This window comes from Ammodytes marinus, assembly GCF_949987685.1.
Source record: "Ammodytes marinus genome assembly, chromosome: 22".
NCBI lineage: Eukaryota > Metazoa > Chordata > Actinopteri > Uranoscopiformes > Ammodytidae > Ammodytes > Ammodytes marinus.
This window is the reverse complement of record NC_137226.1, coordinates 17,583,521-17,601,429: the sequence shown is the minus strand read 5'-3', so window position 1 is coordinate 17,601,429 and position 17,909 is coordinate 17,583,521. Positions and strand designations below refer to the sequence as shown.

The 17,909-nt window shown below is 43.8% G+C and overlaps 1 protein-coding gene across 1 annotated transcript in view; it reads right to left on the bottom strand.

The window, feature by feature from the left end:
• Window positions 1-17,909, bottom strand: part of scube1 (signal peptide, CUB domain, EGF-like 1) — a 118,536-nt gene that overhangs the window by 30,647 nt on the left and 69,980 nt on the right. The window contains exon 7 of the mRNA XM_080050734.1: window positions 6,435-6,551. Coding sequence (XP_079906860.1) covers window positions 6,435-6,551 — 117 coding nt within the window. The remainder of the gene's footprint in view (window positions 1-6,434; window positions 6,552-17,909) is intronic.

The following is a 17,909-nucleotide window of genomic DNA, read 5'->3' as shown; positions in this document are numbered from 1 at the left end:
TTTTCTCTCTCTCCGTGTATCTCTCTCTCTCTCTGTCTCTCTCTCTCTCTGTCTCTAGTTGGGTTGGCGTGTCTGTCATCGTGAGAGGCTGAACTGCCTCGTCTGTCAGCGCAGATGAAAGGGCGTTTATCAGACTGCTGGGTTTTAAACATGCCCTACATAGTTTATATTGAAATGATTATGATAGACAGACACGACGGGGCACATCCCTATTGGCTTTAGAGCAGGGGAGAGAGAGAGAGAGAGAGAGAGAGAGAGAGAGAGAGAGAGAGAGAGAGAGAGAGAGAGAGAGAGAGAGAGCTGTCTGTCTGTATCAAGCAATACAGTGGCACATTTAGATGAGACCACCTCACAGTGTGGCACTTATCTTGCCGCTAACTACAACGTTCAGTAAACTGTTAAACGCTAACCATCATACTCCGGTGAGTCTGTGCACTACAATACACTGCTGAAGACCAATGCTGCTACATACACAAAAACATATTGATCAGCCATCTCCCAGACAGCCGTTGCCAAGGTTATCTGATGTCACACAGGAATTACCCTGAATTGACTGAATGCTGTCGAGGTCACCTCAATCAAAAAAAAAAAGGTATTTAGCACAAACTCGTTCCAATGGGGTGAAACGACCTCCTGGCAAATTGACAGTGCTAACAGAGAAACTTTAAGGTGGAGTTGGTGATTTTGGGACATGGCTTAAGTGCATATCTCCTCGCAATCTGCTACCTTTCTGTATTAAAAGCCTAATACAAGTTGCCAAACAAAGGGAGGTAAGAGCAAAATAAACATCCTAACTCCACTCAGGACCCAAAACGGTGTGCAGATATGTATGTATGGCGACTGGCTCACTCTAGCAATTAAATAAGATGGAGTCAAGCAGCAAAGCAACACTTCTGGCTTTAAAAACCTTCCCCCCAGAGACCCATGGGTGCTCTCAGTCAATACGCGTCTATAGGGAAGTGTTGTGTGAGTGTGTGTTTCCATGCTCAGTGCCCGGGTTGATAGATAGTGATCGATGTGGCCTGCCTGCTCTGTGTCTTTCAGCACTGATCTCCGCTCGGGGGGATTTATGAAGCCCGCGGGGGCCTGAGCCACAGCCAAATTATGTGGGCGGGGCACAGCTGGACTGTACTCTTATCCATCTTTCCCAATCCAACTCAGGCCCTCCCCCAAAAAAATACAGGAGGGGACTTTTCATTTTTTTTCCTTCACTGTAAATGCTGGGTTCTGTTAGGTCCCACAAATCACCTGGGGATACGTGGAAGTGGAAGTGTTGGCACAAGCTGCATGGGGTTTCAATTTGACATCAGAGCATCTTCCCAGCATGCAACTGCAGTGTCACAAGCCTCTTCAGTGGAATGTTAGACGAGATGCTTTGGGGCCACGAGTTAGGCCTCATGAACATGGCTTTTTCAGTTTCAATATGTACTGTCCTCCCATGAAAAACCACATTAGGAGCCAGTGCTCCAAAATGACATCTGTTTACGTTCAGCGACAAGGCCCTCTGCTGGCCAAAGATGCTAAGCCGGCAGCAAAGGAGGAAGTGCAGGGACTTGGTCAAAGCGAATAACCCCGCGTTCCGAATCGCATACTTTCTACTATTTAGTATGGTAGAAAAAAGATTTAGTATATCCCGATATTGTCCCGATTCTTGTGGACAGATTTAGGATGGTTGGAAAAGACCCGGATGTAGTACATCCGGCCAAGATGTTTAGTGTTGAAAACAGCATCCTATTAGGGCGATTCTGACCCATAATCCAGTGCAAACCTGAAGTGACGTCACATCATCGGAGCCTCCATATGAAAACAAACGGGGATGCGACGGATTTAAAAGCAAGAGGCAAGCTCAAGGCACGATGTTATGATGAAATAAATAAGTAGAAGTATGTCCCAATAGTATGCCTACTGCATCCTAACTAGATTATTGTTATCATTGAAAGTAGTAATTGTATGCAGAATAAAAAAAAGAAAGAGTATAAAAAAAGAATGAGTATGCGATTCGGAACGCAGGGTAAATCCACAGAGGGGGTACGATGGAGTGATGAATCTTAAACTGGAGGAATGGGTCAACAAAACATTGCACTATAACACAGAAGGCTGCTGTTCACGTCCAATCGGCATTGACAATGATCACCATCATTCCCCAACGATAACCAAGTGTTCATTTTGGTACTATGACGATGAAGATCCTCTAATCTTATATTAGAGTGCTTCATTTAACCCAAACCATGATTATTGCTGTGTGATTTGTAATGCTCTTTAAAGGTTTCGACAAATGATGTACTTTGGCATTTCAATTAGAAGAAGTGTTTCTTGATTTCTGAATTAACTGTACTATTCTATGTACAAACATTAATATGTTAATCTAATGCAAACAACTAACTTGGTCATTTTTAAGCATGCTTGTGCTACAAATGAGGAAATGAATGAACACATTTTTCCTCTAATCTAGTAAAGAAGTAGTCACTTTCTGTACTTGCTGCATTAGCAGCTGGGTGGTGCTGTCTATATGAGTGTGTGTATGCCATGGGGTGGAAGAGGGAGAAAAGAGAGAGACAGCGTGGGCCTCACTGTTCAAACATCGCAAAGTTTGCGGACGCGCCGTCTGCCTGCCTGGCCTTAGACAGCTCCGGCTCCAGTATTTCACACACCTACATGCCACATTCTCAAACTGCCTGACACTCATTTCGTAAACCCACATACTACAGAACATACACACACACACACACACACACACACACACAAAAAGTATCATACTAAATATATGTGTTCATTATATATATTGAGATGGCTCAAATGATACGATACATACCAAAGTTATGAGGCTGTCATTATGTAGGTCACATGACATGCACCTACTGCTGAACAGACTCTCATATCTCCTTGACTGTCTACTGTATGTCTATTATGTGTTGGGTTGTGCCCCACCGCTCCATTCCACCATCCACACATGGATGAAGATTGGCCAGAGGGAGGTCCAGCCATCAGAGGCAGAGGGAGGTGGAGATTCATTATCCATCTTACAGTAGCTTCAGGTAGTTTTACCAAAGAAACACGAGAACAGCCACTGTATAGGAGAACTGTTCACACCTACCAGTACACTCCATTGTTTATGCCTTATATTCAAATCATAATTATTATATATACAGGTCCAGTCAGATACTGGAACCAATGGGTGGTTTGAGCATAAACTGTCCTTGTATGCTGATGATCGTTTACGTTATATGTCTGACCCAAATACATTTATTCCAGATTTTCTGGAGGCAGATTTCAAGTTATAAATTGATTTTCCAAGGAAGATGCAACTACAGCCTATCCCTTTCTACATTTTCCCTTTTAGACATCTCTGCAAAATGTAAATATTTGGGCATTTTTGTAAGTGAATATCTCTATTCAGATGTTATTGCTCCCTTTTGCTGTCTCCACCGACTCAACATCTACTGTATATCTCTCATACTTCTATATCTTGTGGGCAGGATATAATGAATGAAAATTGACAAAAAAGGGTGTGGTTACTCAATTCTTCCATTTCTATGGAATAATACACTGCCCGGCCCAAAAACAAAGTCACACACTCAAATATCTCGTTCGACCATCTTTAGCTTTGATTACGGCGATCATTAAAGATTTTTAACCACACTTCTTCCTCAAAGATGACGGCTCACCACTATCTATCCAGGTTTTAATAATGCGTTGGATAGTTATTAACCCAATTTGAGTAGTTTCAGCTTCTCGTTAGTAGTTTTCCTTGTTTGATGCAGGCCAATAATTTCACCTTTCTTAAACAGTTATATATTTTCCAAAACCATAGCATATGTTTTCTGTCAAGATATCAAGATCTGGATTTACCTTCAACAACAATTCAAGGTAATACCTCTTCTACCAATTGTTCACTCCAATTTTCCCGCTATTAGGGATAGGGCTTTTGCAACCTTGAAAGACCCTGGGATTGTCTTAAGCATTACGTTTAGCATCTTCACATTGATGGAACATTTGCATCTTCTGATCAGTTAGCTCATGCCTCAACTTACTGAGAACAAGTCCGATACTGTACTCATACTCACTTGCACAGTTTCCTTTCTGCTAACCCCGCTACCTTGGTTGACATCATTTTTTAAATTAAACCGTACCTCATAGGTACCATTACAAAGCCATACAACACCCTCTTCACATGCCACTATTCAGCCTCTGACGATCTACAAACCATTTGTTCTGATGATCTCAACATAGACATAGAGACTGTGGTTTGGCAGTCAGTTTTCAAACGTGTTCACACGTCATCTATTTGTACCCGTCTGGGGTCTTACATTGCAAAAGTAGTTCACGGATTCCACTGTTCTAAAAATAAACTAGCCATCCTGGAACTGATCCAAATTGTGATACGTCACCTGGGACCAGCTGATCTCACCCACATGTTTTGGACCTGTCCTGCCCTATCTCTATTTTGAAGTCTGCTTTTGACTTGCTGTGAGCCGACGCAACAACAATCATGCCCTCAACCTCAGTTGGCCTTTATGGCATACCCCACTCTGATCAATCAATGTCTTCCCGTTTCCTTTAACCTGTATTTTTTCTTTTTACATTACTACATGGGCCCGTTATTCTGATTTACTGGAATAGTCATCGTCCCTCCTCTCATACCATTTGGACAAGAACGCATGATGAGATGTACTCAATGTGTATCTAAAGCTAGTAGTAACGAGTAGTTTTAGAACAAACTTTTAAAATGTGAACATATGTAGGCTACCATATAAATCTTCATATTTCACTGAACTTCATAACACAATGCTCCCCTAACTACCTACTCACAGCCCTCTCACTGCTGCTTTGTCCAGCCCAGAGGAGAATAGAGCACCACCGCTTGTAAAATTCAGTTGACTCAGTTTACAACCGACAGGTCAGCCTCATTCAAAAGGGGCTGTTTGTTTAGAGGAAAGCCAAAACACTACAATATGTTTGGGATGTTTAGGCCCCATGCTCCTCAGACCACCGGTATTGACGTCACTGGGTGAGCTGGCGGAAGTAAAGAAATGCTCAGCTGCTAAATCAACAACAACAAGCGGCGGTGACCGCGACCAGAGCTGCATGCAGTTGGAAGTGAAGCGGATGGTTGGGTTTGGCTCTGGATCACTCAGATACCAGTCATAGCAGTCTCAGGTGCACACACTGAATGCTCAGTGAACAGCAGCCGTGCACCATTGACCCTCACAGCATGGTTGCAGGCCTTGACACACACGTATATTCACACAGGGCTGTCCCCGATTCTTTCCCCAAAATGTTTCCAGTCGAATCAGATCTCATCAAATTGGTGACAGCTGCAGAGATTAATATGAGAGTATTTTGCTGTGTGAGGCGCGCGTTTAAAAACAAATGTGTCTGAAACTCTTGCTGTCTAGGTAGGGGGCTAGATTGTTGACAAGGTAACTTCGCTTTACCAAAACATTATTACAGCAAGCTGAGGAGGATCGATATATTGAGCAAATACATATGAATCCACTTTGGTTTTTGCTATTCCAATTTCCTGTTTCGTTTTGCGGCTGACTCAAAAATACTCTCAATGCCCATGGTCCCAATGCTTTTATATGGTGTTAGACGTGACAAATTATCACCACCTATTGGCCTGGCATGATGCATCAGTGTTTTGCTTATATCCTGTTCTATTAAAATGCACACTGAATGGCCAAAAAAAGAAACAGGCTCGACTTGAAGAATCTACCTAGTGGTTCCGACTGATGTATTGAATCATTCAGTACGTTTACCTGACGTTAGAGAAAACCGGTTTATTGCGTTAGTCCGACTGAAAACGGACCTTTAAAATGCACGTTAACCTGTTAGTGTTTGAAAATGTTAGAAATTGTAGGGACTTCTCTTGCATGTATCCAGTCAATCAGACTGGAAGAAGGCACTCTGAGCATGCTCCATAGTCTCCCACCCGGGGCTGTGACCCGGAAGTCGAAAAGCATTCAATGCTAACAGAAAAAGAACAACAAAGGACGAATAAGAAAGCTGTGCCAGTGTACAGCACGTACGCAATGTACAGCGCTGTAAAGTTATCCATATTACCACTCGACATGGTACCTGTTTGAATGCTGACTGTTCGAGGCACGCTAACTAGTTAGCGTGTCGCTCAATGTTAGCAGCCTGCTACACATTAGCCGTGTGCTAGCAAGTTAGATCAACCGGAAAAGGGTCCAATACTAACAAGCTGAAAGAGTCTGAAAGGCGGCACATCGCCGCCTATCGTAGCAGAGCTGGACGTACGTGGGTGAATAAGTAATTTATGATCACATGCTTGTATATTAGGAAAAGGACAGTAGTCCAACCAAATGTTCTAGTCAAGCTATAACCGTAGCTTGACTTAGCTGTGCACGTAAACATACTGAGTGACTTTCAGATGGCAGCCCTAATTCACACACTTTCATGCTTTTACTGACCTTTGCAGGTCTTGCCGTCGGGCTGCAGGGTGAATCCCACTGGGCAACTGCAGCGCACCCCTGTGGCTGTGTCTTTACATGTCCTGTCGCAGCCGCCATTGTTCACGGCGCAGGTCTCTGCAGATGGAAGGATGGAGATGGAAGAAGAGAAAGAGAAGAAGGGGCTGTTAACGCCTGAGCCCTGCCTCTGAAACAGCATGATAAAAGAAAAAAGACACTGACGGTGATGTGGGTGAGACAAAGCTCCATGCAGTAGAAGAATACACAAATAAAAACAGCACAGGAGGATATAATGTATTTTGTTTTCTTCATGTAGCTTTGTCTACATACAGATGAGGATATTACATCACAACAGTCAGGATTTGTTTCTTAATGAAAGCAGTGTATCATTACAACCATACAGAAACACATGACACTGTGCTGGTAAAGGAGGGTGAAGAACTCTTTGGCCCAGGAGTCGGTCCTGTTTCCAAACGTGACAAGAAATCAGTTAACACAAATAAAAAGGTAGGGGTTAAGGTAAGTAGATAGAAAAATAAAGTTAGTGCAAGGTTGAGTGCCCTAAGTCTAGAACACACTCGGTAGAACCAGCGTATTTATTTTTTTCTCCAGAAAAATGTTCTTGTACGTGGCGCACATAAGGTTTGCTCGGACTTGTGATTATTGCCTGAGCTGATCCCAAAGCAAACACGGGCTCATGGTAACTCTAGCTCACCTGCCCGGCCGCTGTTGCTTTAGCAAAGCTCAGCACACACTTTCCCAATGGGCTGGGAGAAGTGCTGAGGAGGCTGAAATTTGATGTTGACTCATGTTTGTTGAAGGGATTCCATAAAACTACACCTAATAAGGACGTTTCACTTAGTTACTGTTCTGCTTTTGGTGGGTTTGATTTCAGTAATTCCAGAGAAAATCCCAGTCCCTAAATGATGGAGTGAATCAGTATATAAATTAAGAGAGACATTTTAGAGAGGCGCTGGGCTCAGAAAACCCTCCCAATTTTAAACCAAATTGAAATTAAAATAAAGTTAAAACGTAGCAACATCAAACGTTTATTAGTTCCTGCAAAATTGACATTTGGAATTCAAAAGCTTCCGCTTGACAACAGCAACATGTAAATCGGGGATGTTTCCCCTCCTTTTTGGCAGCTTTTCCCATTTAATTAAAATGCCAGGAGATTGTGAGCCTGAGAGTGAAGTGAAGAGGGAAGTAGGAGAAGCCTTTTCAGGCTGGCAAACACTTCCACATCTCGAGGTCAAAGCATTAGCATAATGCCCTTTCAGAATGCAGAGTCACAAACACATCTGAGCCAAGATGGTGGATGCATTCTATCAAGAAACAGGATGGTATTTGCAGATTTGTTTGTGTTTCTTCATGCAGCTCCAAACAACATCAATTTCACGGCTCCTTTCCCTCATCTCTGTTTTTTTAGCCGGCATTTGTTCTTTTCTGGGTTTATACGTCAAAGCTCTATGCTCATCATTTGCAATCCAGTTCATGTCTGCTTCCTCTTCTGAAGGAGTTCTGAGACCAGATAGCAAATGACTGCATTATTATTGGATAAGTTTTTCAACAATGAGGGAAGGAGACTTCATAGATATTGCATTGTAGAAAAACAGCAAAGGGAGGAAGACTGGAGAGAGAGAGACTCCATCATCCAAAGAGCCTGTCTGATGGGCCCTGTAGGATATGACAGCAGACCCCTGTCCCCTCTCCATCCCCCAGCACAGGTCTCTGGGGAGTGTATGTGTGAGATAGTGTATTGTTGAGTTAGCTGATTACTTCCACTTACATGCACAGGTGTACAGTCTCTAAAGCCTAATTTCCACAGAGTGGTAAAGTTCATTACGGTATAGTCATGCATTTATTTGAGTTTCCACTGTCATAAGTAGCCAAGGGTACCAAAATAAGCGGACAGTGTCGTACCTATTTTCGTCACCCTTTCGTTGGGGTACCAAGCCGGCCCAAAGGGTCCCAAAAGGATGGAGCTACACACTGCAGTCCGTTGATCGGTCAACTTGAAAGTAATTTCCGCGAAATTGATACACCGTCATGTGTGATCTCCTTGGTAAGTGGTAAGAGTCTTGTGTTCACTGTGTTGCGTTCTTCCTCTTCATTGAATAAATCAGCGGGCTACACTGTGTCCTGCTGTTATGATGTCACCCTACTTAAGTAGCTGCCTCACACAGTACGGCTCTGGCCCCATGCTCTGGGCGAGACTATCACCGTAGACATATAGGCTACCCCACCTACCAAGTAAGGGTAAGTGGAAGTGGAAACACACAAGCCAAGTCTAAAGTGTTATCGTTCTGTACCAAATAATACCAAACAGAACTGTACTGCTCAGTGGAAACGAGGCATAAGACTGTGTACCTGTGAAGGTGTATACTATATGCATGTGAATAGACATGATGGGAATAGAGGTGGTTTTTAAGAGTCAGAGTGATTTATACTGAGTACAGTGGGCCCTATCATTAGCCAGCTCAGACCCCCGCTCCCTTCAGGCCACGCCCTGCCCCAGGGCCAGACTGAGCCCCAGAACACAGACGCACCGCTGGGCCTGATTGATGTGCTGGACAAGCCCCTTGTACCCCCCCCCCCATCTCCAAGCCTCTACACCCTCCATTTAACCCTGCATATTTCTGTCCTAGCCTGGTGTGTGTGTCTGGGCATATTTTTGCATGGAACCTCCCTCTCTTGAACACAGGAATCCCCAGTAATAGATGCAGGTGACAGAGAGATGTCCTGTTTGTTCAATCATCATCCTTTTGGCCAATTTTTGCTATGATCAAGACTGTTATGTCATAGCCTTTCATGGATTGACACCTTTTACATATATGGCTTTTTCCAAAGAAAATTACAAGTGCCAAGAACACACCGAGCCAACGACTGACTTTCCGTACGCTCTGAGCTTGCGCGGGACGTAATGTCTCCATAACAGCAGGCAGCGCTAATCTGTATTGTGGCCCAAAAAAATACGGAAGCCGGAAATGATGGGACAGCTCTCTAGACCATAAACATAGATATAAATACGTATTTATATTTATGGACCATAAAGAGCACCATTTTTAGCAGAGAGTGTCGAGCATGGTGTTGAGCAGTCAACAAGGGTTGATGCATGCGAGTACTCGCTGAACGAAAAACAAACAAACATATTAAAACAATGGCTAGCTGTTGTCAGCTGTTTGTGCTACCCGCCTCACTTCCGGGCTTCACTGATTCGCTAGCCCTCCACCAATCAAATTGCTCGTACTGAAAGACTGCCCGACGCCGATTGAACATGTTCAATCGGCTGAAAAGAAGCCCGACGACATCTATGATGGCCGACGTCACCGAACACACCAAACAGATTTGTGTCCCCGCCCCCTCCAGACTCTCCGACCATGTCCGATGGCCGATTATCGGGCCGGTGTGTCCTGGCCTTAAAACAAGCTAGCTGTCTCCCTCAGTTTTCAATCCTTATGCTAAGCTAACTGTCTCCTGTGTGTATACGTATAATAGAAATGCCATACATGTTATGGCATTTCTATACTTGCTACATTTGCATGTCAATTGGATCACGCAGGTGGCTTAGCGATTTGGTGTTTTACTTCCATCATTACACATGGACCATTCATCGGGTGCTTCAAATGAAATCAACATTGAAGGTGGAGCCAGTGATTCTTGAGAACACTTTTTGTCTAAATCACTTTTTGTCAAAATCAGTGACCAACTCCTCACAATCCACTGCCTGTGCGTGCTGTGTTGTCCGAGGATTCACGGTAAGGCGGGTGGAGGCTGGCAAGACGAAAGCAACTCATCTCTTGTAGACTGAACTGTAGGGACTACAATATGTCAACAAGGAGCGCAGGAATGAGGGGGAAGACAGTAAGTATACACATGTCCGTCACACTCTTTGCATGGAAACGCTGACCCCTGCAAACCACTCTTTCCATGAGAGGACACACGTTCTATTGATTAAAGCTAGAGAGCATGGGACAGAAAAACCATGTGCACAGTGTATACTATAACATCATGCCAAGTCATAGCAACTACTGCACTGCTGTAAAAAAACGGTGAGAGGGGCATGATCACCTTTCAGCACTCAACAGGATCCGCTTTTTTTTGCCCCGTGATGTGCACCTAAATCAGCCGTCAATCAGCATAGCTTTGGCATGTAATCACGCTATATGGACACACCTACTTCACACACACAAGCACACACACACACACACACACACACACACACACACACACACACACACACACACACACACGTACACACGCACACACACGCACACACACACACACACACACCTCAGCTCAACTCCGTCTGTCTGGAGATGATGGTTTATTTGGAATCCAGGGCCACAGCCACTGTAGCACCACTGGGTCTCTCTTTTGACACTCACTGATTTAGCTATCCCCCTCAACATCAACACTATAAAATGTCTCAGTATTACTTTTCATCAGGTCACCCACGCTCTCCCCTTCCCTTTCCCTCTCCCCTCTCCAGCCTGTCCCTGTCTGGGGCAGCACCTTTTCATTAGAGCCCTGGGTGCACTTCCATTCGTCTTGATCAGAGGGTTGTTAGTGCTGTGTGATGGCCGCGGGGGCAGAGAGTGGAACGCCACAAATCAGTGGAAGCAGACAAACTGATAGCAGTGTTACATCTAACATACTGCTGATGTTCAGGCCAGTGCCAGTGCAGCATTGGGATGGCCTCTGTGCTCTCACAAACCACATGCATACAGTACACATGTTAGTTCATGGGCATGGTGGAAGTGCATTCCTTTAATTAAAAAGATAGACTACTGGGTAAGGGTAATAGGTAAGTATCCAAATATATTCGGAGATGAAAACGTGCTTATCCTTTTTTTATATATATATATTTTTGGCATTTTTATAATTTATTGACAGTGTAGAGACAGAGTTGAAATGGGGCAGAGAGGGGAGTGACTTGCAGAGAACGACCGCGGGCTGGAATCGAACCCGGGTCCACTGCTGGCCGAGGCCGATGGGGGACACGCCCTACCAACTGAGCCAAGGGCGCCCCCAAAACGTGCTTATCCTTGTCCATGAATTACAAACTGAACATGTCTATGAAAAGTTTCATTTACTAATACACTCCTATTGAGATAAATAAAGTGGTAAGTTGGAGTCAGCATTTCTGGAGAATGCGTATTGTCAAACTAAGGGGGTAAGTAAAACAACAAAAAACCTAAGGGGGCCCACCTTAGCCAGCAACATGCCTTTTACAGAGCCAAGGCTGTGTATTAACAATGGATTTTTCTTTCAGCGCACACACAGTATGGGCAGGTAGCGGATTGTGAGAAGATATTCACTGATTTTGCAAGCATTCTCCAGAATGGCTGACTTCACCTATAATAGCTACTTATATTGTTTGGACTACATTGATTTTTAATATGGCACTTTTATCTAAGATGCTTAACAAAATGTGTCTCATTCACTGATGGCAAAAAGCTAGTATGCAAGCAGTTTTGTCAGTCCAACTTGTATGCTTGACGGTCAACCAACTTCAACAGAGTTTTGGCTGATGAGTGAATGAAGTTTCATTTTAGTTCAAACTTTATTCCATCTATGCACATTTCTGAAGTAAAACGAGGGTGGATTTTGTTGGCAACCAGCTGAACATCTGGAGCTACCGAGTGTGTCCAGGTTTTAAATGTCTTTAACAACACACTGACCCTGAAGTCATAGTGGAGGGGTTGATTTGAAAGGAAAACCCCCATACAGGGATTAATAACTTCATCAAAGTTGGTATTTTTTCTCTGATGTGAACCCATTGAGGTCAACATAAACACTAACTGGTTTCAGGTAAAACGCCATCAGGAGGGGTGAAATGCTGGTACAAAAGGAGGTGAACCAGGGTTGATACAATAAAAGGAAATGACATATTCAGTTAAAAGGCAGTTTAGGGAGGAGAGAGGAGGACAGAGGCAGGTAAAGGGACGAGGCAGCATCCCTAAAAACCAAAATCTCTGATCTTCATCCAAGCCAAACTGGCCGGAACCTGCTGAAACGGAACATGGATAAGTATTGGAATGTAGCTTGACAAGGCTACAGAGTTTAAAAGACTTTGATTTGGTGATCCAGATCCTGGGAGGGATTTCTGATGTACCTATGTCTTTGAAATAAAATGGGGTTACATTCGAAGGAGTAAAGGACATGAGTGTCAGATCTTGACCTACTACTTTCTGTTAAATGAGTTCACCAATTTTCATTAATAGCGAACATGTTCTAGTTGCATTAGAACTCCCAAATAAAGACTTTATCAAGTGGCCCTTTCACACCGCCGAAAAATCTAAGCTAGTTCCGAGCTAGTTCCGAGCTAGAGCCAGTGTTTTGGTTTCACACCGTGTGCCGGCTCCGGGCTGTAAAAACCGGTTCTACCCCAGCCCCAGTTGAGCTGGGCTAGAGATGAGAACTGCCTGCGCCAGCGGCTGGGGGAGGGATTATCCTGACCAACCAGACCAACTCAAACCTCAAGCCCACCATATTTAAAAAACACCGCTACTACGAGACGTAAACATAACATAATTACCGAATGTAGCGATCAGATTGACCGGCGAAAATACGCTGTATGGGTTAACAGAGCAAAGCGAGAGGCAACACGTGTAAAAATAAGACGTTTCCGCAGATGTTGTTGTGCTTAAAGCTAGCGCTAGCTTTAGCGTTAGCCAAGAGAGCAGCGGCGTCGGACGACGTACACAGACGTTTACAGTGACGTCATGACTGGCTCTGGTCGGTGTGAAACCAACTGGTTCATAACTGGGATAAGGCTGTAACCAGTTTTGAACTGGCCCCAGAACCAGCCTGGAACTGGCTCTTGGTTCTTTTTGGTGTGAAAGGGGTAAAGGAGATCAGATCAGGATCGACTGGTATTTTCTGCCCAGAGATTCAGCTAATTTCAATGTCATTCCCAGAGAGAAACAACTATATTTGATTCTATTTACCCTGTTTTACTTGCAATCATCCCACCAAAAGAGTACCAGAAACTGGTGTCATTCTAAAAACACACGTGATGATTAAAAGCATGGGATTTGAGGTCTTGAACATGAATACGTTTGGCAAGCCAACATCCATTTGGTCACACACAAATTATCTGCTAGTTAAGAGGACTGGGGTGTCCGAGGCTGTGTTCGGAAAGCCATACTAACGTCCTACCTCCTACATACTCACCATCTATATACTACATACTGTGTCTACTCAAAGATCGATTGTGTATGAGAGGTGCATCGAAACGTTTCTATACTCAAGCTATAAAGAATTTCTTCTTCTTCTTATAAGATTCAGGCCGTTTAGACGCTGTTTAGCGTATAACCGCCCTCCACAGGTTAGATATAGAACTAGATTTGTACAGTCCTGTGTTCATCATCTGTGTTTTAGACCTCTTGTTTTATAATCTAAATAGGCCTATCTTTAAGAACACTAATCACGTTTCGTGGCGAGATATAAAATTGCTAATAAATGAAAACAGACGGTCAAAACAGCGTCCAAATGAGCTGAAATCTTAAATACAATAAACAGTAACATGGCACACGTATTTTTAGTTAAACTCTAATTGATTATTCATTTATTTTTTCACACGTTTATGTTTTGAGGTGGAGGATCCCTCTGACGCTCTCTGTCCGGCTCATCAGACAGCACTCATCTGTCTGTCAGTCGAGCTGGACGAGCCGCAGTGTGTGGAACAGCATTCAGTTCTGATCTCTCTCCACTATCAGACTGGCATCACTCGTTTCACTTAGTAACTCTAATGTTGTTAGGTATTTATCTTCATCTCTTATCTATTGTAAGAGTTATGAATGACTGAACGTACAGTTGTCAGATCGCGGACCCCAAACAATGTTGTTGCCTAGCAACTTGCTCATAAATATTACATTTTCCTGTGCGGGTAGAATTGACCCAGTGCATTGTGGGGCGGTTGAGTAGGAAAAGTATCCAATCGATCCATACCCAAAATCTTCCCGGAAGTTAGTACTCATTCGGGAATTTCTCGCATACCCAGACTCGCATACTAAACCATCACATACTCAAATTGAAGTCAAAATTAGTATGAGTAGGACGTTAGTATGGCTTTCCGAACACAGCCTGAGACCTTTTCACCAGCACCAAAGGATATCATGGAACTGGTGTTTTTATTCCTACTAGCCCCTGTGAGGATAATGGTTTTTTAGAATATTAGTAAAGCGGCACGTTTCGTGGTGTAGTTCTGTAATCATGGGGCAAGTTGTGTTGATGAACATTTTACGGGTTTTGCCAGTTAGGTATCCTGTTTTTGTAAAATGGTTAGTCAAAATACGGGTAATTGAACACGAAAAATCTGGAGTAAGGTAAGCCTGCTAAGGCCAGCCTGGTCTCACACGCTTCACATCTGTTTCTTTCCCACAGATCAGTCTGGACTTCCTCCAATCTCCACAGGGAGGAGCCTGGTCAAAAAATGACCGGGGCCAATCAGAGCCCACGTTCAGAACTAACATTGATCGGGCCCTCCCCACTTTCCATCCTTTAGTGAAAGGCATCGACTGATTGGTTCATGTAGTCTTAGATGGCTAGTCTCAGGAGGCTATATTGTCGACTACATGAACCAGTCAGGGGCTGCCTTCTGTGAACTGACAAATGCTAGATCTGAACTTGAACTCTTCTCCACAGAGATTGGAGAAAGTCCGTACTGATATGCGGGAGAGATTCGAATTTTAAGTCCGTGAGATTCGGCTGGTCTAAGTAGGTAGAGTTAGGGAGGAAAAGTTTTAGGGAAACAGCGACCTCTTTTACTCCGTTTTCATCACGTTAGATACTGTTGCAACATAACTGCGACTTTGGGAGTAGACACAGTGGGCATCAAAAGTTTGCAAAAAAAAAATGAAGACAGAAAGAGGAGGAAGACGAGGAACGGAGAGAGGAGTGGAGTCGGGGATACAAGCACAAGCGCCATGGCAACACATAGAAAGAGGAAGAAAAGAGTTACCCATAAGTAGCCGCCGTTTCACCCGCTTGTCCACATCAGCTACTGACGTGGCATTGAACTCAGAGCTCTCAATTGCAGCCTCATCTTTCTCTAAAACACAAGTGACAAGGGGACAAACAGTGAGCAGCAGGTTAATGAGAAGCCCAAATGACCAGACCTTCAGCCCCTCTTGGCGGTTTGAGCAAAAACACCAAAAGCCAAGAAGCAAGAAGCGATGAAGAAGCGCCAAAATCCCTGTTAGAGTGTTAATCCCCAAACAAATGATAAATCCCCCAGAGCAAACAAAAAAGAACAAAACAAAATAAATGAAAATGATCAGTATCAGTGTGTAGCTTACAAAATGAAGCGGTAGGTAGGCAAGTAGGTAGGTAGGGAAGGGGAATGGAGAAGGTTCAGCGCTTACATATGAAGAAAATAAAAAAATAATAAATAAAAGGTTCGTAAAAGGTATGTGGGTTTAGGGATGAGGTGGGATTAGGGTGAACGTTAAGGGGGTATTTTTAATTCTGACGTTGATGTTGCAGTTTTCACAGATGGAGTTTCTGTCTTCCATATCAAAGAGCCAAACTTTGTCAGCAATGATTCACTTGCGTTAGGATGGAGTAGGTAGAGGAGAAAGAGAGGGATGCGTCCAACATTTCGGAGGCAAGTTGCCTTAAACAAGGGCCCAAAGACCGTAGCAAAGAAAAAAGGGGGGTGACAATGACAACAAGAAAGAGGGCAAAAAGGTGCTGCAGGGGAGGAGGACTTAAACAGCAGAAGTAGGAGCTCGAAGAACTAAGCAATTACAGGATGAGACCAGAGGGAATGATGAACAGAGTAGGAAAAGAGAGCAAGAGGGGAGAGAAGGACGGAAAGAAGACAGTCCCATTGTTGCCCACAATGGGAGAGGAATATGAGGGAACGAAGAGGGGTGCACACACTGAGAAATGGGATTTAAAGGGGGGAGTGTGGGAGGGCATGCACAGAAATAAGTCTGGGGCAGCGCTGGTTGCCTGTTTGTCTATGGAACACATCACAACTGGCTTTAACAGTCAACGCTGGGGGAAAACCACGTTCCCAGAGCTTGGCTGGGAGAAAGATGATGGGGTTAGAGGAAGGAAGGTTCGCGATGGCTGTTGAAGGTGGTGTGATGGCTGCTAAGATGCCATGCATGCGCTGCAGTGCTAGCGATGTTGGATTTGGGGAGAGGGAGGAGGCCTTTCATTTGGCCTGAGTCATTAGGCCTGAATGAGCATCTCACTGTGAATGGACGCCTCTTGCCGCAATAGGACTTTGATGTAGTTCACACAGTCCTATGGGGTGGGGGTAATTAATGTCCCTTCCATTCCCCGACCCCGGCCCACTACCGTTTTTTTCTTCCTCTCCCCTCCTCTTGATGGACAAAGTGGGGGGAACTCTCTGAAGTACACTCAGGGATGAATGGAGGCTTTCTGGTGCTCAGCTAACCGGTGAAATGTGGCTGTGTGAATGTGAGTGATTGTTGAATCAAACGCTTGTGCATACCAGTGCGCTTGCTTTTTTTAGTGTCTGCTTTGCTCGAGTGTGTGAAAAAATCTGTCAAGAGAGGGAGATAAAAAAAAAAAGTGAGTGGGGTGGATATGTAAGACGGGTCGGGAAGGGCTGGGAAGAGAGAGAGAGTCCCGGCCACTCGCTTCTAAATAGTCTATGGGACTGAGCGGGGATCGGAGGCCCGTGGAGAGGGGAGTGTTTTATAGAGCTAGACCTACACAGCCTAAACCACTCTACACTACTACAGCTATAGGAGGAGAATGGTAAAAAGAAAAAGAAAAAAGCAATGCACTGGAAGGAAACGGAAGGATCAGGGTAGCTAGAAACAGTAACAACAATAAAAATATATTTAAATCTAAAAAAAAAGGAAAATTAAAGAAAAAAAAAGACAACAGAAAAAAGGGTAAACCATACAAACACAATGCAGGTTCCCCCATGCAGCTGGACACGCAGACAAACAGAAACAAGATGAGTGAAAAAGGCAGTGGCAGGCGATTGGACGATGTGGCACATGTGAGTGGAGACATGCACTAGAAAAGGCATGTTATAAGTCCTTGCCTCTCTATTAAGTTGTATGGAGTAGGGCTGCACAATATATCTAAAATGCATCGTTGTATCGATATCACAATCGAGGTATACATATCACTTATCACTTGTATTGCAATAAATTGTAGCCTATTCCATGTGTCATGCATTCACGCTCTGCATGACAATATATTTGGCCAATCAGATGTAGCCTACCAGAACATTTGTTGTAAAGGAGGGCATAAAGACATTTTGCTTAAATGATCAATTAAGAATAAGCAATAAAACCATGTTATTGGAACGGAAATTATGCATTCCTTTTTTTGTCAGTGTCTGTATATGATACTTACTGTCCATAGCCACACTGTATATACAGTATAAGTATTTGTTTATGTATTGCAAATGATATTATAAAATCATTCAACAATGTTATTGCATGGCACACATTTTTCTGATATAGTGCAGCCCTA